At 48.6% G+C, this 22,096-nt stretch overlaps 2 protein-coding genes across 3 annotated transcripts; both read left to right on the top strand.

Moving 5' to 3' along the window:
• Positions 1-1,297: 1,297 nt before the first annotated feature.
• AP2M1 (adaptor related protein complex 2 mu 1 subunit) lies at positions 1,298-10,440 on the top strand. 2 transcript variants are annotated; one of them, XM_011382474.2, is made up of 12 exons: positions 1,298-1,453; positions 3,518-3,634; positions 5,408-5,673; positions 6,416-6,498; positions 6,909-6,914; positions 7,113-7,248; positions 7,337-7,478; positions 7,995-8,114; positions 8,218-8,353; positions 8,456-8,553; positions 9,047-9,158; positions 9,837-10,440. In XM_011382474.2, exons 2-12 carry the CDS (start codon positions 3,561-3,563, stop codon positions 9,969-9,971), a joined length of 1,308 nt encoding a protein of 435 aa, XP_011380776.1. In that variant the 5' UTR covers positions 1,298-1,453; positions 3,518-3,560; the 3' UTR covers positions 9,972-10,440. The 2 variants fall into 2 exon arrangements, with proteins under 2 accessions (XP_011380776.1, XP_011380780.1); XM_011382478.2 differs by lacking the exon at positions 6,909-6,914.
• Positions 10,441-10,652: 212 nt separating this feature from the next.
• ABCF3 (ATP binding cassette subfamily F member 3) lies at positions 10,653-20,212 on the top strand. Its single transcript, XM_011382462.2, has 21 exons — positions 10,653-12,503; positions 12,731-12,878; positions 13,013-13,092; positions 13,587-13,633; positions 13,853-13,950; positions 14,052-14,174; positions 14,327-14,593; positions 14,929-15,009; positions 15,100-15,159; positions 15,259-15,315; positions 15,401-15,423; positions 15,541-15,596; positions 15,713-15,913; positions 16,011-16,087; positions 17,974-18,018; positions 18,099-18,231; positions 18,821-18,909; positions 19,046-19,137; positions 19,318-19,450; positions 19,574-19,661; positions 19,750-20,212. The coding sequence occupies exons 1-21, from the start codon at positions 12,431-12,433 to the stop codon at positions 19,906-19,908; spliced, it is 2,130 nt and encodes a 709-aa protein (XP_011380764.1). The 5' UTR covers positions 10,653-12,430; the 3' UTR covers positions 19,909-20,212.
• Positions 20,213-22,096: the final 1,884 nt, after the last annotated feature.

Genomic DNA, 22,096 nt, shown 5'->3' with positions numbered 1-22,096 from the left:
CTGTATTCAGTCACTTAATGGCTTCAAGCTATGACCATGGTTTGAATGAAGGAGGTCAAATATTCATCCTGCCACATCCTGGCTTCTGGCAAGAAGACGCTAGGGACAGTACGGCTTGCAAGGTTTGCCCTTTCTTGCCTTTCCTTCCTCCCATGATGGGTCAGCCCTAACTAGGGAAGGCATTAGGGTATCTCTCCCTACATAAAGAGAAGAGCCAACAGATTTTCCTCAGGTCCTGCAAAAGCCAGGCAGGCCTTTCATGGTCAAGGTTAGCTCTGTTTTCTCAGCTTGGATGTGAAGATTAACACTGTTCATCAGAGAGGGGATTTCAAATCCCATGTCCAATTAAATTAACCTTGCCAGCAGTTTTTTAAGCAACTTATCTGCCTGTCACTAGAAGGCACACAGGTTCTGTCCTTGAGGAGCTGACAGTTACATAGGAATAGCTGAGGTAGAACATGGACATACTCTTTTTTTTAAATAATTTTTTTACAGTGACATTGGTTAATGAAATATGTTTCAGCCGTAGACATATTCTTAAAAAGAATTCTTTTTTTTCCGAGTATTTGCCTCCTCACTGTCCCCTTCCGAGTCTTTTTCTATTTTTATTTTTTTATTTTTTTTTTACCGTCTATAGCACCTGGTATTCCTGTGATCTCCCATCCAAGTACTATCGTAGGTGGTCTCCCATCCAAGTACTAACCAGGCCCAACCCTGCTTAGCTTCTGAGATCAGACAGATCCAAGATCCAGCACGTTCAGGGGGCATGGCTGTAGAGCTCTTCCTTGAGTCTTGATCCCTGGGAAAAGGCTCGTGTTTGGCACAAACAAATGATGAAAAAAAATTTTGTGAGAATGAGAGGTGGTGTTAGAAAGCAGTACGTTCAGCATAAAACTTCTATTGCCAAGTCGCGTGTTGTGTGGACAGTGAGGTCAGCCAGTCCTAGGACTTGGAAACAGAAAAGGCCTACAGCAATCCAAGGCTTAACAGATGAGCTTCAACAAATTGCACTAATCTGCCGAGGCTCTCCGAAACACTGAACTAGAAATGAGTGACTGCAGAGACTACAATTCCCAGAATGCTGTGGGGAAAAAAAAAATTAAGTGAGCGGAGCGGTTTACGCTGGGTGTATATTTCGGGTAGGGCTCGATAAGGCCACTCCCGTTCCCCTCCCCCAAGGAACGCCTACTCTCCTCTTCGAAGGTTCTCGAAGGCAGTCGGTAGTTGTAGTTTTACTAAATCTAGAGTGCTTAAAATTGTAAGCGAGAGGACCGAAGGCCTGACGGGATTTGTAGTCCGCGCGGGAGACAGACGCGCACGCGCAACTGAGGCCAGGGCGGGGCCGAGGCACTGCGGTGAAAGCCAAGGCAGCGGGCAGGCGAGCAGGGGGCGAGCGGACATCTTGGGATCCAGAGAGTGGCCGGGCGGCGGAGCAGGGGGCAGTGGACACCAGGTGAGCTTGGTATCTGGCCTTATGGGGTGAGGGAGCCCCAGCTTTGCCTTTCTCTGCACTGTGCTACTCGGAAAGCTGCCCACACCCAGGAGCTGCCTCAGCCTTCAGATCCGAGGGAGCTGACGGCGGGGTGGGGGCACCCGGGGCGCGGTTGCAGGACGCGCGGGAAGCGGCGCCCCGCCACCTGACCCTCCTGGCGCCTCCCGTTAGAGGAAAATCTACTGGAATTCTCCCAGAGCAGGGACGCCGCGCGGCTACCCCTTCCCTGGGATCGTGACAACACCCCTACTCCTCCGCGCCTCCTCTCAGCGCAAAGACAATTGCCCCATCTCCTAGGACAGTGACACCCCCTTGTGCCGTCTCCTTGGCCTGTGACAAGCCTCCTATCATGCGGCATCTCCTCCTCGCAGTTGAGTAACACCCTGGGACTATTCTACAGATCTGTGACAGCCCCCACAGCCCGTGGAATAATTTTTTTCCGCGATGTCTTTCTCCCTAGGGCGAAAAGCCCACCATCTCCTCATGCCTCTACACCTGAACCCCAGAGCAGGCTCCGTCTCCCCAGCATTCCCTTATACACTGCTGTCAGCCTCGCTCCCCCACCCGCTGCTGTTTTTCCTCTTCAAAGCTCTGACCTTTGCCGTACTGAAACTTTCCTCCAGGTGCCCCACCAGCCTCGTAGCTGCTGTGGCATATATATATATATATACACACACACACACACACACACACACACATACACATAAACACACACATACATACCTATATATACACGTATATAGTCACCTGAGTATACCGCCTGGCTGTTGCTGCCAGTCTTTTCCCATACCTATTTCATTTCCTGTCCTGGTCCCCACCTCTGCTTCTCTGGTGCCGGAACTCCCTACCACTTCATACCTGTTAAAACTTGGTTCTTTGTGTAAGGCTCTACCTCCATTTTGCCTTTTCTCTCCCATCCTCTTTGGGACTGAGGAATGGGATGTGTCCACCACCTTGAGAGACCTCTGAGTCTAGGAGACCTTGCTGGCCACAGTATAGGCTTTATTTTACATTTGAGAAAAGTCTGCTAAACTCCTGTGAAATTGATACCGGCGCTAATCCAGGAAATCTAGAACTAAATTAACCCTTTTGTTCTTGCAAGCATTCTAAGTTAGTTTGACCCAAATAATTTGGATAATGCAGGTATCCTGCCCCTTGCTTGTAGTTACCCAGGCCAGAAGTGAGTTATATTGTGGGTCTGGAATCATAGAATTCCAGCTGGAAGGAGCTCTTAATTTTACATTCCTGCACCCCACCTCCCCGCCCCTTTTATTTTTATTGCACTTGAGAGCTGAGAGGGAGCCTCCTTTTTTGAAAGGGGGTGGTCAAAAATAACTAATAAGCAGCTTGGGGGATTTAAGTGTAGTATGCCAGGGCTGAGGCCTTTCTACTCCGCTCTTTTTCCTGCTTATTTGACTGACTGCCTGGGAGAGGTTGGAGCCACGCTCCTGGGTTCATGTCAGGGCCTAAGGCCTCCCTTCCTTTCACCTCCCCCGACCCTGCACACCCTTTCCTGGAATGTTTAGACTTCTGTGAATTAGAGAGCCAGAGGATCAGGCGCTGCCTCCTCAGGAGGGTAGTGGAGCCTGAGACTGGGTGCTCCTAAGGCTGTGCCTGAGGGCCCCAGGCCTGAACAAACTGGTGTTATTCCTACTGCCATTCCTGCAGCCGTAGGCAGGCCTTCGCAGTGACTCACTGTTCAGAGCCTGAGTGAGAGTCTGCACAGGAAGGGGACGAAAAGGATCTTTGCTTAGCTCGGCTCTCTGAAGAGGGGGAGGGGGCTGCTCTCTGGGCTCAGCCCCAGAAAAGGGAGGGTCAAAATGGCCTTAGAATCCTGGGCCCAGTGTGGGATAAACAGGAACTGGAGCTTGGCTGAGGGGTGGGGCATGCCTGTGAGGGCTACAGGGTCACTTGCTGGAGGGTGGAATCTGGAAAAAAAAGCCCGGATTGTGACCTGCACAGCCGCACAGGAGATGTTGGTAGGGGTTCGGAGGCCTTCCCTTATTCTGTCTCTGCCTGTCCTAGGTCTATTCTCAGAGCGATGGGCTGTGGAGACTGAGCTGCCGCCATGATTGGAGGCCTATTCATCTATAATCACAAGGGGGAGGTTCTCATCTCCCGGGTCTACCGAGATGACATCGGGTGAGTCCCCTGACTGGGCCAGCTTCCTGTTCCTCCTCCCCAGCATGCAACACCAGGTCCATTCCTATCAGAGGCTTGACTTGGACCACCCACACCCCCATTCCCCATCCCCTGCTGCATTGTGGAGGTTCAGCTAGTACAGACTGGTTCCCATGAGATCTGGTAATATTGGCCTGGCAGCCAGTTGCTGGCCACTAGGTGGGACTCGAAGAATGGCATGGCCCCCACAGTCTTAGGAGCTCTTGCCTTTCCTGCCTCTTGTTTTCCTTCATCACAGACCTGGTTGTCGGAGATGAGTGCTTTTGCCTGGGCAGCTCGATTCCTCCTTTGAGATGGAGGGAGATCTGGCTCTAGTGGGTGGAGTTAGTGGCCAGGCTGGAGATAACTAATCTGTCTAAGTCTTGCTTTCAAAAGCCTTTCTCATAGTGAGAGCCTTCACTGGATTCTCTTGAAAGCCTCTCCAGGTTGCCTAATCTTCTCCCACTCCCACTGTCTTTCTCGGAAGGAGGCAGGCTGCTGACTCAGCTGTTTCAGTTCCTCTGGGCCATTCCTGGAGGAGAGATTGTAAGCTAGCTTGAGGCATTCTCTGGGACACTCAGGGAAAGGTAGAAGGGCAGAGAGGCCATGCTGTCCTTTCTGGCCTATCAGAGTAGACCTAGAATCGCTCTTTGTTCTGGGTCCCTCAGACCTTGACAAAGAGGCACAGCTTTACTTTTCATTCTGCCAAAAAACACTGCATGCCACTGTTTTTTCCTGAGGGAATGTGCCCTAGCCTCAGCAGCTTTAATGAGATTAGGTTCCTCTGGTTTGTCCTGCCGTTTTTCTTCCTCTAATTGCTTGGGATGGATAGTCATAGCAATGGGCCTGCTACAGTGCCCCTGCTCCTTGGCTCCTGGCTCTCTGGCTAATGGGCTGCTGTGGCCTTTGTGGCTGTTTGTTGATTGGCTGGTGGTGGGGCATGAGCTAGAGTTGTGACAATTCCTGGCTTGCCAGAGCCTGGCTGGCTACACCTGTCTGCACTCCCCTCTGGCTCTGGATGGACCAGGGCATACACCAGCTTGCATGCCTTGCTATACTCTCCACCCCTTGCCTGTCGCTTGTCTGTTTCTACCTCATGGTATGTTCTGCCCACCCGTGTTTTGTGTGTCTAATCCTCTCTCTCGTTGGTGTCACTCTCCTCTTCTTGCTGCCGTCATTTCTCTCATCCCATCTCATTGGCTGCTGTAGGAATAGGTAAGCGGCCTGTCAAGCTGCCGCCAGGCACAGGTGGGTGGGGGGCCCTGCCCCCCATCGTTGTTTTCTTCATCTTTTTTCATTCCCTGAGCTTGCCCTGGAATTGGATCCTGAACAAGAATGGGTGACCCAGCTCCATGGCCCCTTGGTGCTTCTTTCTCAGTAGATTAGAGCCTTCTCTGAAGTCAAGTTGGCTTTGTCTAACTTCTGGGAGAGTTGGACTTTGCTGCTGGTGGGATCACTAGTGGGAAGACTAGAGAAGAAGCAGGGTCTCTTTCTCTTGTGGGCCTGGAGCTCACTGAGAAGCTATAGAGGTAGCAGCTGAGAAACTGGGGCCAGGCCTGAGAGTCAGGAACATACCTCCCTAAAGCTGATGGACCTCACTTTAATCAAGTTACATGTGTCCTCCTGTCATTGGGCTTTAGAGTATGTGTCACACTTTAGCAGTGAAGTGGGGGTGCTGCTAGCAGCTGTGTTTGATCCCCATAGAGTGAGGTGTGCCTGGGTGCTGAGCAGCCTCTGTGCACCCTTTTCCCTCAGGAGGAACGCAGTGGATGCCTTTCGGGTCAATGTTATCCACGCCCGGCAACAGGTGCGCAGCCCTGTCACCAACATCGCTCGCACCAGTTTCTTCCATGTTAAGCGGTCCAACATCTGGCTGGCAGCTGTCACCAAGCAGAATGTCAATGCTGCCATGGTCTTCGAATTTCTCTATAAGATGTGTGACGTAATGGCTGCCTACTTTGGCAAGATCAGCGAGGAGAACATCAAGAACAATTTTGTGCTCATATATGAGCTCCTGGATGGTGAGGCTGGTGGGGTGATGGGCCTACGGTGGGGTTGAACCTGACGGGGCCTGGCCTGGAGGTGGGAGCATGTTTGAGGCTCCAGTGCCTTCTGAACTTTCTTTCCTGACTATCTGGTCTTTTGAGCCCTGAGAAGGCCAGTCCAAATCTAGATCTAAAGGCTGCTCTGAAATGGAACACAGAAATAGGCTAGTGAATGGAGGTAGGGAAGACCAAAAGGTCTTTCAAGGGGCTAGGAACCTGACTAGGATTTGATGGTTGGTACACCTGCAGTAAGCACATTTCATCCTCTTACCTTTGTGGTTTGGGCCTTAGTTCACTGACTGTCCTTACATCTTTCTATTGCAACAGCTACTTTTGAGCCTGGAGGAGTGTGAGCTAGTATAGGCCCCTCAGGTGCACTGCATTGTTATCTCTGTTCCCCTGTAGAGTATGACCTAAGTGAGCAGAGTTTTTCTACCTTCCCAACATCTCTCTGTTTTCCAAAGCTCCGAGCTTGACCTCTCACCCACTGGCCATATAACTTTTCTGCTGATTTTCTCTATATGAAAAAAACCTGTCATTTTAACTGTTTTCTTATGAAGTGCAAATCCCAGAGTAAATACTATAAAACTAGAAGACTTTGCTGCCAGTGGTCCCCCGGTCTTCTAGAGCTGTGCTGACCAGTCATGGCCAGGGGAAGGATGGGAATGAAGGAGCGTTCAGCTTTTTCCAAGGGCCGATGGTTCCTTTTCTTTTTCAGAGATCCTAGACTTTGGCTATCCACAGAACTCAGAGACAGGTGCACTGAAAACTTTCATCACCCAGCAGGGCATCAAGAGCCAGGTATTCAAATTATACAGCCACAGTCAGGGTTGAACCCAACCTCCTTTCATCTAATCTGGCCCCTGAGCCTTGTCCTAGCTGACTTATGAGCCTGCCTCTGACAGGAAGTGCTGGCCTGAGCCTTCTGCCATGACCGCAGGCCTATTTTGCTCTGCGTGACCCTCTCCCAACTCAGGAGCAGCCGACTCAGCACCTGTTACTGGGAATATATCTCAAGGAGTTTCCTTCCACACTGGGAGAAGGGGAAATTTGGCTTGCTCTGGAGGCCTCATGTTCCTTAGGAGGAGAGAGCTTGGGCCCTATGGGATCCAGGCCTCATAGCCTTCTTCTCCTCCTTTTCTGCCTGCTTCTTCCCGTCTGTGTTCCCCTACTGCTTCCTGTGGGCTCCACATTGGCCTTGTGGCCTCCAGCATCAGGTAAGCTATTCCCTCAGTTTCTACCCTTGCAGCTTTGCTCCATTTTCTCCAGGCCCTGTCCCATGGGGCTTGTGGGGAAGGATGGGTTCTAGGGTGGGGACTAGAACAGAGGGGAGATGAGGGAAGAATGGGGATAGACAGGAAGATTGAAGGTGGAGAGGAGTGAGGCCATTGCTGTTTGTTTTTATCTCCATGTAGACAAAAGAAGAGCAGTCCCAGATCACCAGCCAGGTGACCGGGCAGATTGGCTGGCGGCGGGAGGGCATTAAGTATCGCCGGAATGAGCTTTTCCTGGATGTGCTGGAGAGTGTGAACCTCCTCATGTCCCCACAGGGTGAGGGCCCTCTTGTGATAAGCTGGAGGGGGACTGGGGCAAGGTCCTGGTCCTCATTCAGCTGTTGCATTTATGTGTCTATCACCAGGGCAGGTGTTGAGCGCCCATGTGTCGGGCCGGGTGGTGATGAAGAGCTACCTGAGTGGCATGCCTGAGTGCAAGTTTGGAATGAATGACAAGATTGTCATTGAGAAGCAAGGCAAAGGCACAGCTGATGAAACAAGCAAGAGGTACCTGAGGCAGGAGGCAGAAGTACTGGTAGGAGAGGGTGGACCGTGGAGGGCTGAGTGGAACCTGGTAAATCACAGGTTCCTTCTCGACGTCATTTCTGCAGCATTGCAAACTCCCTCTTCCCAAGGGTGAGCTTGCCTGGTTGCTTTTGATTTCTGTGCTTGAGAGAGATGAGGGGATTGTCTTCATTCTACTCAAAGTATAAGCCCCTTTGTTTGGTCCCCAATACCAAGGTTCTTCTATATATATGACCTCTGCCCAGTGTACTTGAAACCTCTGGGTCCCAAGCAGCAGAGCTTTCAGAGATGATGGCCTTGCAAAGCTACCACTCATCTCTGACTCTGGGGCAGGGACCCCTGAGTCAGAAAGATGCTTCCTGGCAACTTTCCGTAGTTTGTAGTGGAAGCCTTGCCCAGGTTCTGTCAGCGTTTGGGAGAGGAGGGGTAGCCTCTCTGCTCACCTCCTTCCTGCTACTCTCCTGTACCAGTGAGGAGATTTTCTGCCCCTTCTTGCAGCGGGAAGCAATCAATTGCCATTGATGACTGCACCTTCCACCAGTGTGTGCGACTCAGCAAGTTTGACTCTGAACGCAGCATCAGCTTCATCCCACCAGATGGAGAGTTTGAGCTCATGAGGTGCCATTGGGGTGTGAACAGATGGGGGGGCTGCTGCTGGCAGGCAGTAGGGAAGAGAGGAGGACAGGTTCTGCTATGCTAACCTTGCTCCCCACCCCTAAAGGTATCGCACCACCAAGGACATCATCCTTCCTTTCCGGGTGATCCCTCTAGTGCGGGAAGTGGGACGCACCAAACTTGAGGTCAAGGTAGTCATCAAGTCCAACTTCAAGCCGTCACTGCTGGCTCAGAAGATTGAAGTAAGGACAGGGACTTGGGGAGGAAGAAGCACTTGTCTCTGAGAATAAAGGCAGCTGATGTCAGGACTTGACAGAGCTCCCTGACAGGTGTGTCACTTGTAGGTGAGGATCCCAACCCCGCTGAACACAAGTGGGGTGCAGGTGATCTGCATGAAGGGGAAAGCCAAGTACAAGGCGAGTGAGAACGCCATCGTGTGGAAGTGAGTCTTTCCTTCATGAGATCACAGCAGGGTTCAAGATGCCTTGGTGTACCCTTTTGTTCAGTTTAACTTTCGTTCTCTTAAGTGTGTATGTTGGTGCGGGGGTGGAGGGGGTAGGGAGTGCCTGTCTGCTTCTCTGGGAGCCTCTGCTTATGCTCTCACCCCTTATATCTTTGAGTGTGCACATGTTTACACTTGTTTGTACATATGCATTTATTAAGATGTTTTAATGTTTTCCCATTTGTCCTTATAATGTGTCTGCGAAGTAGACGGAGAGTAAGGGATGGCATGCCCATGTTATCTAAGCAGAAACTGCAGCCCACAGTGCTAAAGGAAAGCAGACCCAAGGTTTCATAGCAAATGGTTATTAAGGTCCTCACAACATTTCCTTGTTCTAGCACCTCCCACAAGCTCCTGAATTTTCTCCCCCACCCCTTTGAAATTCCTCCAGTCTACCAGGGGCACTTGCTGCCCATTGCTTCTGTGTTCCCAGGATCAAGCGCATGGCAGGCATGAAGGAATCACAGATCAGCGCAGAGATTGAGCTTCTGCCCACCAACGACAAGAAGAAGTGGGCTCGACCTCCCATTTCCATGAACTTTGAGGTATGGCAGAGGAGGGGCCTAGAGCCATAGCAGGGTATGCTAGGAAAACTCTTAGAGATCATTCAGATCGACCTCTGCACCTTACCACCTGCAGATAAGAGAACAGGCCTAGAGAGGGGAAATGACTAATTTATAGACCCACTCTTCTTCCTTTAGGCCTCCAACTAGAAATTGCTATTCACTCTAACAAAAATCTTTGACTTCTTTTGGCTTGTAGTAAAGTAATTCTTTGGAAAATTGTAGATTGTTTGAATGCTAGATAAAACACAGGGTTTACTTACAGACAGGAAAATAGGCTGACTTTGCTTTGTGCATGTTAGACACACAATTTTCCGCACCTAATTTTTTAAATCCGAAACATTGAGTAGGAAAAGTATGTTCTAATGCACGTCTTTGGTTGCTGCTTCTTGCAGATTAAAGGAATTGATTCAGGTTATCACAGGCGTGACCTGACTTCAAACCTAAATGATTGTTAGTTACTCTTGGACATGCTTTCTTCTTTAGTAACCTCTTAGAGGATCCCTCACTACGTGCCTTTACCCAGCTTCTTTCAGGACCCCAATCATTCAAATTCCTGTAGTAGAGAGAGATGAAGTAGGGTAGGGTTATAGAACTTCCCAGAGGAGAGTGGCTGTGAGAGGAAGGCTACATTCCTAACTGGAGCTGTCCCTTGCCCAGGTGCCATTTGCGCCCTCTGGCCTCAAGGTGCGCTACTTGAAGGTGTTTGAGCCGAAGCTGAACTACAGCGACCATGATGTCATCAAATGGGTGCGCTACATTGGCCGCAGTGGCATTTATGAGACCCGCTGCTAGCTGCCTAGTGGCAGTTAGCCCGCCTCCCCACCTACCCTCTTCTACAGGTCCAAGTGCCCCTGGCCACCACACATCAGTGTCTCCTCCCTCCTGCTTTGCTGCCTTCCCTTTGCACCAGCCCGAGTCTAGGTCTGAACCAACCACATCGTAAGTGGGGCTGGTAGAGCCATCCCTGGGCTTCCTAGGCAGTGTGATTTCCGGGGCTTCTGCTTCTCTATCCATGTCTGCCCTGGCCCAGTGCCAGGCTCTGAGTTCTGTGACCAAAACCAGGTGGGCTTCCTCTCCTTCCCTCCCCTGTGGCCACATCTTTTGAGTGGGAGGGTTGGCTGCCCCTCACCTCAGAGCTCCCTGACGGCCAGTAACAGATCCCCAGCCCCCAGTCCCTACTCTGCTTTGGGATAGTGTGAACTTCATTTTGTACGCGTGTGACTTTGTCCAGTTATAAACCCAATAAACTCTATAGAGTGGAGTTGCTGGCTAAATATTGATGTGAGAGCTTCTTGGGGAGGGGAACTAACTGGTGGGACTGCTATTCTCTTGTCCTGTGCTGCCTCCTTTAAGTAGAATTGTCTATTAACTCTCTCAAGGCTCTTCCCTTGTCTTGGTCTCAATTGTTAGAGCCCTCCAAGGCCATCCAATCTCTAATTGGAATTGAGTTAGCCCCAAGTCTTCCCCGTTTCTGAGAAGGAAACTGTTTCAAGGGCCAGCAGCCCCACGTGGCTCCAGTTCTCTGCAGGTAGAGATTCTTCTTGATTCAACCCTAGCCTTGGGCAAGTATTTTCTAATTAACAGAGATTAAGCATAGTTTACATTTGTTCTTTTTCAGCCTTCCTGAGAAACTAACCTCTTAATTCCATTTTCTTCCTAATTGCCCAGTTTTAAGAGACCTAGATAGGTGGGTGGTAAAAGAGAAGATTTGACTCCCTTGGCCTCTTGAAATATGCCTCCCTTCTATACTACCCCCTCATCAAAGAATCTACTCACCAGTTTTCCCTTGCTTGGTTTCAGCCTTTTTAAACCTAAAAAATAAATTACAAAAAATTTCAAAAATAAACAAATATGGTGGTAAACAGACAATAGAATATACAGATGTCAAATTATAATGTACACCTGAAAATTATGTAATTGTATTAACCACTGTTACTCCAATAAACTTAATTTTTAAAAAGTTTAAATAAACAGGAGTAGCAAAATATAATGAACCCTCACGTTCTATCATCCAACTTCAACAGTCATCAACTCACAGCCAGTTCCTTAATGTCACATCTAGTCTGTTCACACAATCCAATTGTCCTATAAAATTTTTTACACTTGGCATCCAGATCCAAACAAGGTCCACCATAGTTGGTGAATGCCTCTAAATTTTATAATTTATAATTTATAATCAGGTTCTCCCTTAGCTCTTGCAATGTATTGAAACCAGATAGTTGCCCTGGTAGAACTCCGTTTCCTATAAAGTGGTTATTAGCTCCAGAGGCTTAATGGCTTCTATAACCTTTAAATATCAGGATTGATTCCTCACAACAATGAATAGATAATGGTGTAATTTTAGGTGACAACTTTAGAGCAGAGATTATTCACATTAAATGTAAAGTAGCATCATTTTGGAGAAATTCCTAACTTCTACCTAAGGATTATCGGTGAAAGTAAATAACCTTTTACAGTCATTTATTGAGATTCAGGGTGAAGAGAAGTCTGCTGTAGGTGTAGGTAGGGACTAAATACCAATGAATTTATACAGGCCGTATTGTGGACCAGGTTGTCTTGCCCTTTGGCGGTGACCAAGGCTGTGCGCTAGTGTGGTGGCAGGACTGAACAGGTATAATTCGGATTGAGTGCAGGTCGCTGGCGGGCAGGCCACCAGGCTGAGACCAGAAGCTCGTAAAGCCTGGGAACCGTAATAAAACTTACGCCTGCACAGACCTGCGCAAGGGGCTTCTGAGCGCTCAGAGACAAGCGTGAGTCAGCAAAGCTCTAGGATGGCTCCAAGATGGACTCGGCTGGTCGCGCAGCGGCAGACGCGCCTTAAGGGAGGGCGTACACTCTAGCAAGGCCAGTGTACTTTATCAACCCCCTGTCTCTCGCGAGGTTCCCACCCGCTGGACCTTTGCTATCTAGCGCCCTGATACACTGTGACTTCCCTTGCACCCGGCCACTGCCGCCTCTGGGATCCCCACCTCCCAGAAGGCAACAAGAACCGCACGTGTGACTTAATTTTTCAGCGGAAAGGGCGGCGCGCAAGCGCAGAGAGCACCTCAGGCGTAGACTCTGAGGGGCGCTTGCGCACGGCTCCTCTAGCCCCATTCACCCCGCCCACCGGGTTCGGCGCACTCCGCGCCTTTCTTACGTCACCATTAGGCATGCGCTTTAGGAGAAGGGCGAGCTTTTGAGGGCAGGGCAAGGGGCGTGCCTTTGCCGAGGTCTGACGGCGACTGCGTGGACGGGAGCCCGACTGGAACATGGCGACTTGCGCTGAAATCCTGCGGAGCGAGTTCCCCGAAATTGACGGACAGGTCTTCGACTACGTGACGGGTGAGCGGAACCGAATCAAACCGCTGGGGAGGCCGAAGTGGAAGTCTGGGATTAAGACTAAGGAAAGGCAGTGCCGGGGGCCGCTGCTAGGCCTCTCCTCTGCGTGACCTCTTGTCCCGAGGGCCGGTTGGGTCTGGAGCCGGGACTGGGGCTGCGGTTCGAGGACTAAAACTGCTTGTATGTCCACCCTACCCGGTATCTTTCTCGTCCTGCCACGCCTGACCCAGGCGTGTTGCACAGCGGCAGCGCGGATTTCGAGTCTGTGGATGACCTGGTGGAAGCTGTTGGGGAACTCTTGCAAGAGGTGTCCGGAGACAGCAAGGATGACGCGGGCATCAGAGCCGTGTGCCAGCGCATGTACAACACTCTGCGCCTGTACGTGCCAGGGCAGGGGGATTTGTGGAGGTATTGGGAGGACAGTCAAGAAACAAGAGGTGAGGGAAGAAGGTCTGATGGCCGTAGAGCTTTTTCCTCAACTCCTAACTCTGCGCTTTGTCTCTACTGTCAAGGGCTGAGCCACAGAGCCAGGGAAACAGCCAGGTGCTCCTAGACGCCCCCATCCAGTTGTCAAAGATAACGGAGAACTACGGTGAGAGTCAGGGAAGATTGAACTAGCTACTCTCTTTTTTCAGCTTTCAGCCCCCAGCCACCTACTCCTTGGAGCTCAGGAATCGTGGTACCTCTTTTCCATAGGATAAGATTGTAGAAGTTAGTCGGTGTTGTTACTGAAGGCAAAAGAGCCCATTGATGAAGGGAGTAGGGTTGGAAGGCTCTTGTCAATGGTAGGAAGCATATGGGCTTTGGAGCTGGACAGTCTTGGGTTCGCCCTTCCCAATTTTGTGATTTGCTAACCAACTGCATGCTCTTGTAAGAGTTGCTTATCTGCCCCAGTCTCTGTATCCTTAATCTATGAGATTTTCTTTTTTTCTTTTTATTTTTATTTAAGTGTAGGATGGAGGATAGCTAGCTATCTTCAGTATTGTAAGGCTTTCCTGAAAATGTTTGTGTCTGGCTCCTATTATGCAAAATGTTAAGTTTCCCTTCCCTCAGGGAGAAGGTGACTGCTTTTCTTATTGCTTACAGACTGTGGCACCAACCTTCCAGGACTGCTAAAGAGGGAACAGTCCTCGGTGAGGAGAAGGAAGAGGGGAAGGGGCTGTGTTAATGGTTGGGGTAGAAGTTGGCTGTCTGTAATATTGGAATATCTTTCTGGGGGATTTCTGATTATGTCATTCCCTGAGTCTTTGTTCGTCATGGGTAAATTGAGATGGTTATTTCAAGATGTTCTCTCTGGGGGTTCCTTTCTGAACCTACATGCTAGGGTGAAATGGTTGTGTTTGGACCCTTAGACAGTGAATGCAAAGAAGCTAGAGAAGGCTGAGGCTCGACTGAAGGCAAAGCAGGAGAAACGATCAGAGAAGGATACACTCAAGACCAGCAGCCCTCTGTGAGTGTAATAAGAAGGGTTTAAAAGAGAGCAGAGCAGTGTCTATGGGGACGAAAGGGTGGTTGGAAGTGTTAAAAGCTATCCATTTCTTTCTTTAAAAGAGTCTTGGAAGAGGCTTCAGCCAGCCAGGCAGGCAGCAGAAAGGAGAGTCGTTTGGAGTCATCTGGCAAGAACAAATCCTACGATGTGCGAATTGAGAATTTTGATGTGTCTTTTGGCGACAGGTGAGGGAGTGAGTGGCACTTGGATGTGTGTGGTGTTTTTCTCTTTCCACTTAAAGGAGGATTCGGAGAGGTGAAAATAATTTAGGTTTCTGTTAAACTTGCTATATACTTAATGTCTAGAGTACCCTTTATCTTCTTCCTGCTACCTGCAGGGTACTGCTGGCTGGTGCAGATGTGAACCTGGCATGGGGCCGCCGCTATGGGCTGGTGGGTCGGAATGGGCTGGGGAAGACGACGCTGCTAAAGATGCTGGCCACCCGGAGCCTGCGGGTTCCAGCCCATATTTCCCTGCTGCACGTAGAGCAGGAGGTTGCTGGAAATGACACCCCTGCCCTGCAGAGTGTGCTGGAGAGTGACACTGTGCGAGAAGACCTCCTGAGGCAGGAGCGGGAGCTCAGCGCCCAGATTGCTGCTGGCAGGTGAGGTTCTCCAGGTTAGGGAATAACAAGAGCAGCGTGAATATGAGGCACAGCCCTCCTTCATAGAGTACCTGCCGTATTGTCACAATCTATAATTCACACGCTTATCCCAATGAGCAGCAGAGCTTAGAATTCAGCACTGTGAGGCTCTCAAACCCTTGTTCCTTTCACAATGTCCACGGCCCTCACCGCTTTGAGTAAGTCCTTCCTGTACTCTATTCCTGTCCCAGCAACAAGGCAGCCAGTGGCCTGCTTTCCAGTTGCTTAGGATGCAGGACATCCTTTTGAACTGCCCCCACTCAGGCTGATTGCTCTTCCTCCCATTCCCACCACAGGGCCAAGGGCTCAGAAGCTGCACAGCTGGCAGAAATCTATGCCAAACTAGAAGAGATTGAGGCTGACAAGGCACCTGCCAGGTATTTGAAATTCCCTCATCCTTCCTTCACATTTCACCTTTCTCTTCTGTTACCTGTTCCAACTGGGTTCTTCAACTTCTTCACTCATAGGGCGTCCGTCATTCTTGCTGGGCTTGGCTTTACTCCTAAAATGCAGCAACAGCCTACCCGGTAGGTGGCCCTTGCCATTCTTGTATTTGAATACCGTTGGCTCTGCCCCTGCCTACCCTGGTGAACACCCTCCTCTGATGCAGCTCTCTCTGTCTTTAGGGAGTTCTCAGGTGGCTGGAGGATGAGACTGGCCCTAGCCCGGGCCTTGTTTGCTAGGTGAGTTTTCTGGGCCTTGGCTCTTGGGAAGTAGCAGTGAGTCACTGATCTAAAACCTCAAGCCATGCATTTTTCTTTTTCTTAGACCAGATCTTCTCTTATTAGATGGTGAGTTTGAAATGGGGCATCATAACTTCAGGATGGGGAAGGGTGGCAGTACCCAAGTTCCTAGTTCTCTAGCCCTTTAATCCCATATGTGTCCCCCCCCCCAATACACTTTTTAAGAACCCACAAACATGCTGGACGTAAGAGCCATCCTATGGCTGGAGAATTACCTGCAGGTAAGTGCCTATAGGTGCTGGAGTACATCTGGGGAAAGTCTGCCTCCAAGACACCTGGGAGACTGGAAGCTGACTGCCCTCCCAAACTGGGCCTGCCGTCCTGTGACCCCTCTCAGACGTGGCCCTCTACAATCTTGGTTGTCTCCCACGACCGAAACTTCCTGAATGCCATAGCCACAGACATCATCCACCTGCACAGCCAGCGGTTAGATGGTTACCGAGGAGACTTTGAGACCTTCATCAAGAGCAAGCAGGAGCGGCTACTCAACCAGCAGCGTGAATATGAGGCACAACAGCAGTATCGTCAGCATATCCAGGTATGAGAGCAGGCAGGGCTGGGATCTGCATCCCATGGGTATTAGAGTTGTAGGGTCTAAGGGAGCCTGACCAATGCCTCCACTCATCCACTCGCAGGTTTTTATTGACCGGTTTCGCTACAATGCCAATAGAGCCTCTCAAGTACAGAGTAAACTCAAGATGCTCGAGAAGCTGTGAGTACAATGTCCTTGACCAGGTCGTGACTCCCGTTCTCTGCCTCATTTTGCAGGCCACCCCTTACCCTCCCATTCTAGGCATCCCCCTTTCTGGAAACCAACTTTAACCCCCTCCTCTGTAGAAAAGAAGAGTATTTTGTACTGCCTTCTGTTAATCTTGCCGCCAGACCTCAGCAACCACTATACTACTTTCTGTCTGTATATTTGCATGTTCTGAATATTTAATATAAATGGAATCATAACAACATAACCATTATGTCTGGTTTCTTTAGCTTAGCATGTTTTTGAGTTTTATCCATGTCGCAGCATATATCAGTGCTTCATTCCTTTTTATGGGCAGATAATGTTCTATTGTATGGATATATCACATTTATTTATTGAATCATCAGTTGATGGACATTTAGATTGTTTTCATTTTTTGACTCTTATGAATAATGCTGCTATGAACATTTGTATACAAATTTTTGTGTGGACATATGTTTTCAGTTCTCTTGAGTACATACCTTAGAGTGGAATTGCTGGGTTACATGGTAATTCTGTGTTTAACTTTTTGAGGAACTGCCAAACTGTTTTCCGAAGCAGCTGTGCCATCTTACATTTCTACCTGCACTGTATGACGGTTCCAATTCTCCACACCCTTATCTATGTTTATTATCTGTCTAATTTTAATCATTCTACTGGGTATGCCATGATATACCATTGTTATTTTGATTTTCATTCCTTAGTGACTAAGGATGGTGAGCATTAAAGGTTTAATCTTGACACAACCTTTCTAGAAGTACTGGTGGTAGGAAGCCTAAAATAAAATCATAAGGCTTAGGATTTTGTGATATTGAAACATACATCATAATATGTTAACTGGGAGGACAAAAAGGATAATCTTATTTTTTCAGCATATCGTGAGTTAGGAGAATGTACAGTCATGCACTACTTAACGACGGGGATGTGTTTTGAGAAATGCGTTATTAGGCAATTTTGTTGTGTGCGAACATCATAGAGTGCACTAATACAAACCTAGATAGTATAGCCTATTACACACCTAGGCTGTATGGTATAGATTATTGCTCCTAGACTACAACCCTGTACAGCATGTTACTGAGCTGAATACTGTAGGCAGTTATAATAATTGTAAATATTTGTGTATCTAAAACTAGAAAGGTACAGTAAAAGTATAGTTTAAAAGATAAAAAAATAGTATACCTACTATGAAGGGAGCCTGCAGGATTGGAAGTTCTCTGGGTGAGTTAGGGAGTGGATATGAAAGCTTAAGACATTACATGATTGTAGACTCTTTAAACACCGTATGCTTAGGTTACACTAAATTTATAAAACCATGAGGTTAAATCAAACACAAGAGAAAATGATGCAATCAGGAGATGCGATCAGGGTATATGAGGCTGCTGCCAGCATGAAACAGCATACTGTTTTACAGCAAACTTTGTATAAATAGAGTGCACTTTAAAACAAAAAAAAGTATAATAAATACATAAACAGGTAACATAGCCATTTATTGCCATTATCAAGTATTATGTCCTATGACTAATTATTTGTGCTATACCTTTACATGACTGGCAGCACGGCAGGTTTGCTTATACTGGCATCACCACAAACACGTCAGTAATGTGTTGCGCTGTGATGTTATGATGTCACTAGACAGTAGGAATTTTTCAGCTCTTACAATCTATGGAACCACCTTTGTATGCAGTCTGTTGTTAATTGAAACATCGTTATGTGGTGCATGACTGTATTCTAAATTAATGTTATCTCGGTGTTGGAAATACAAGCTATTTCCAAGTTTTCTCTGAAAGTATATTATTTATGTGATAAGAACAAATAGTTATTTTTTTAAAGTCATAAATATAGAGCGCCCCCTTTCTCCTCAGACCAGAGCTGAAACCCGTGGACAAGGAGTTGGAGGTAGTGATGAAGTGAGTGCTGGGTCAGAGGGACTGGTGGGGAAGCTCTTGTTTCTGGCCCGCCTGGTGCTCTTCACCTCCACCTCTTGCAGGTTCCCTGATGGGTTTGAGAAGTTCTCACCACCAATTCTGCAACTAGATGAAGTGGATTTCTACTATGATCCTAAGCACGTCATCTTCAGCCGTCTCTCTGTCTCTGCTGATCTTGAGTCTCGCATCTGTGTGGTATGATTACTATTTCCCTGTTCCATGAGCTGGGACTCTCCCACCTCCATATGTACTGTGGATCGGCCCAGACCCTCATTCTACAGAGGGAAGAAGTTCACAGGAGCGGGAGTCAGGGCCTGAGCCAAGGACTTTTCTATACTAAATTGTCCCTATCCTTCAACTACACAGGGCTGCCCAGCAGAGATGAAAAGCCTGGCATGTGGTACTTTGTGAATACTTAGAGCAGTATTTTGTTTTCTTGGTCTCAGCTCTGAGTTTTCTTAAACCGTGGAACATAAAGGAAAGCATAGGCTTCAGGTTCAGACTTCAGATCCTGAACGTCATTTCCTAGCTTAGTTACTAAGCAGTTTTTTTTGTCCTTAAAAGGGAGATAACAGCTACCTTACTTGGTTATTGGGAGAATTAAATCCCCAGCACTTAGTTGGTGCTCGGGTATATAAGTTCTCTTTGCATCTTTAATACTTCCTTCATTTTTCTCTTTAGTTCCTTAAAAATATTTTTTGAATTGAGTCACTGAGACTACCCAAGACCAATTCTCATCTCCTTCCCTCTGTGTCTCACACACATGCACTCTTTAAAATTGTAGGTGGGAGAGAATGGAGCTGGGAAGTCTACCATGCTGAAGCTGCTTATGGGGGACCTGACACCTGTTCGGGGCATCAGACATGCTCACAGGTAGGGCCTACGCCTCCACTCCCCAACTACTCATACACTGTAGCTACAGTGTATGTGGTCATTATCCTCCATCCCCTTTTCTACCTTTGTGGTCATTATCCTCCATCCCCTTTTCTATCATCATTTCTGTTTGCAGGAATCTGAAAATTGGCTATTTCAGCCAGCACCATGTGGAGCAGCTGGACCTGAATGTCAGTGCTGTGGAACTGCTGGCACGCAAGTTTCCTGGTGTGTTAGGGATTTGAGTTGAGGAAAGAGGGCCAGGGCTGACGTCTACAGCTAGACCTACCTTGGGGAGGTGCGGAGCAGCCCTCCCGAGTCTAGGTGTAAGGACATGGGCATTTGGAAGTGGGCTGGGGAAGGGGGAAGGGAGGGAGTTGGGCCATGATGGGGTGGACCCTGTTCCAGGACGGCCTGAGGAGGAGTATCGTCACCAGCTGGGCCGGTATGGCATCTCTGGAGAACTGGCCGTGCGCCCTGTTGCCAGCTTGTCTGGTGGCCAGAAGAGCCGGGTAGCCTTTGCTCAGATGACCATGCCCTGGTGAGGCCCCATTTTCTAGAGCTCTTACCCTCCCCTTCATCCCCTCTTGCCTTTGTATCAGAGGAGTTCATTTTCTCCCACCCTTATATAACTGACCACACCTTCCTGGGTTCTGCCTTCTAGCCCCAACTTCTACATTCTGGATGAACCCACAAACCACCTGGATATGGAGACAATTGAGGCTCTGGGTCGTGCTCTCAACAATTTCAGGGTGAGTAGGCCTTCACACTGCCCACTCTTCCCCAGACCTCAGCACTCCTTAAGGCCCCGCTGAGTGCCTTCTGTCTCCTGTCTTTCAGGGTGGCGTGATTCTGGTGTCCCACGATGAGCGCTTCATCCGGCTGGTGTGCCAAGAGCTGTGGGTGTGCGAAGGAGGCGGCGTCACCCGGGTTGAAGGGGGATTTGACCAGTACCGTGCCCTTCTCCAGGAACAGTTCCGCCGTGAGGGCTTCCTCTAGAGCCATTAGGCTGAAGACTGTGCCCAGGACATGGACTGGTCTTTCAGACCCCAGGGCCACCATAAAGCCAACCATCTCCAGGCTACAGACTTCCCCTGACTTTGGAGACAGCCTTGTCCTCAAATCTCTCCTTTTGACTGGCATTCTCTGTACAATCCAGGGAGCCTCATCTAAGGGTCTGTGAGGACTGGTCTTCCAAGTGGAAGAGGTGGGAGGTGCCCTCTGGGTTATAGATTCCCCCCACTGCCCCAGCTGTGACTGGGCCCCAAGTGGCTGCTGTGTAAATTAAATCTCCCTTGCCTCATCTCTGCTGTTCTCTGGTAGGGCTACAGTGTGTTAAGTGGTGTGGGCTCTCTGATTTGGCGTTTTCCTATGACACTTGTATCAATCACACAGAGGAAGCCATGGCATCACTAGCCTTGTCTTTGGAAGGAGACATCATTAAAGCCATTGGGGCTTGGAGGTCATCTGCATGAGCTTGTGGTGGGCTGAGCTGGTGAGATGAAGGGAACTGTGTTACAGCACTTTGGTGTTGTTCCCTATAGTCTGAGCTCAGCCTCAGATGAAGGGGTCTTGGATTCTGCTGTCTCAGCCTCACTGCTTGCAAGAGTGAACTGATTGTGTAATCCGATTTGGCCTTAGACATGGTTTGCCAACTGCTTTCTCCAGTGGTCTCTGGCCCAGGTTCACCTTGCTTTTCTGATCTGACCCTCAGATGAGGCTGAAAAGAATCCGAGAAACTGTCTTTGTCCCTATTTTGCTTGGATGGTTTCATTTCTTTATTTTTCCTCTGTGTAGGAGAGGCCTAGGAAGTAGGGAATTGAGGGGGATCTAATAGGAAGAAATAGAGCACTCTTTTCAAAGTAGAGCACTCTTTCCAAGCAGTCTTTAAAAGGGGGTGTTTAACAGAGATAGTATGATTTATAAATATTGTTTCTTGAGGACTTAGCTGCTTTATGTAATTGCTACACAGAAGACACTAAAATAGAGACATTGCTTTGCTCTCTTGACAGCAGAGAAACCAGAGTCAATAGAAGGAACTTACTGGCTTCATGGAGAATTGTAGTCACAAAGCTCAACCAAGGAATCTTAACTCAGCTACTGGGGTTATTATGGTATAGGGAGGAGAATAAAGGCAGAGAGGCTCTGTAGATTTACCACAGAGCTGTTAGTGATGGATGGATGAAGCCAGCAAAAGCACCGCTAATGACCCTGCCTCCTCAGTCTCCCTCCCTCTTTAAGAAGTCCAGAGTTGTTCTTCCAGCTGTGTCTATGGCCGTGTGTACCTTCACACTTCTGAGAGCCTTCTCACAGCCCCCATCTCTTTCTGCCAACCTCAGACCTGCAGATGAGCCAATTGGAGGACATCTGATAAAGGATCTGCACCTGCTTGTTTGCCAGGTTCTCAACTTCACCCCTCAGGCTTGTGAATCCAAATGTGAATTCTCCCAACTCAGAGTAGGTGGAAGTGTAGCAGGAAGGTGGTGACACAGAATCTGCTTCTTTTGGAGGTAGGTTGCTTTGTATATGAAGAGCACTGGAGTTGGAGTTGGGTGTAAGATCAAATCCCAGCTCTGTTGCTAGTAAGAGAAGGGATCACCAATATTAGTTGAGTAACAAATCAGTTAACCTTTTTGAGCATCTCCTACTTGTGGTTTCTTTATAGGATTGTTATGAGGATTAGCTGACAAACATAATACATATGTACTCAGAAAATGATTCTTGTGTGACCAGTCTATGATTTGAAAGACTGTCATATGGGAAAAGTGACTCCAAGGGTCGACCAGTTTGGGCTCAAAGGAAGGAAAACTCTTAATAACTCATGCGGCCTTCCGAGAGTGAATTCCAGTCTCTGGGACTCTTCGGCCCTGCCAGGCTCTAGAGAAGGGCTCTCTTTTGGGTAAGAGACAGCATTAGATGGCTTCTGGGTTGGCTTCCAATTTCATGATTCCATGAACAACATGAGAGGAGCTTGTGTAAATGACAATATGGGCCTAAGCTGCAGGCCTTCAGAAAATTGAATAAATTGCAGCAGCTAAGAAAGACCTTACAATAAGCGATTAGAGGTGGGGAGTTGGCAGAAGATAGTTGTCTTGAGGGCAAATGTAGACAATGTTAGCTCCATTCCAGAAAGCACAGAGTAGAGAGTAATCTGACATGCAAGGGTGGGAGCCCTCAACCACAACAG

Source organism: Pteropus vampyrus, unplaced genomic scaffold (genome assembly GCF_000151845.1).
Source record: "Pteropus vampyrus isolate Shadow unplaced genomic scaffold, Pvam_2.0 Scaffold14, whole genome shotgun sequence".
Lineage (NCBI taxonomy): Eukaryota > Metazoa > Chordata > Mammalia > Chiroptera > Pteropodidae > Pteropus > Pteropus vampyrus.
Note: the sequence above shows the minus strand (reverse complement) of the source record. Positions and strands in the feature narration are given on the sequence as shown.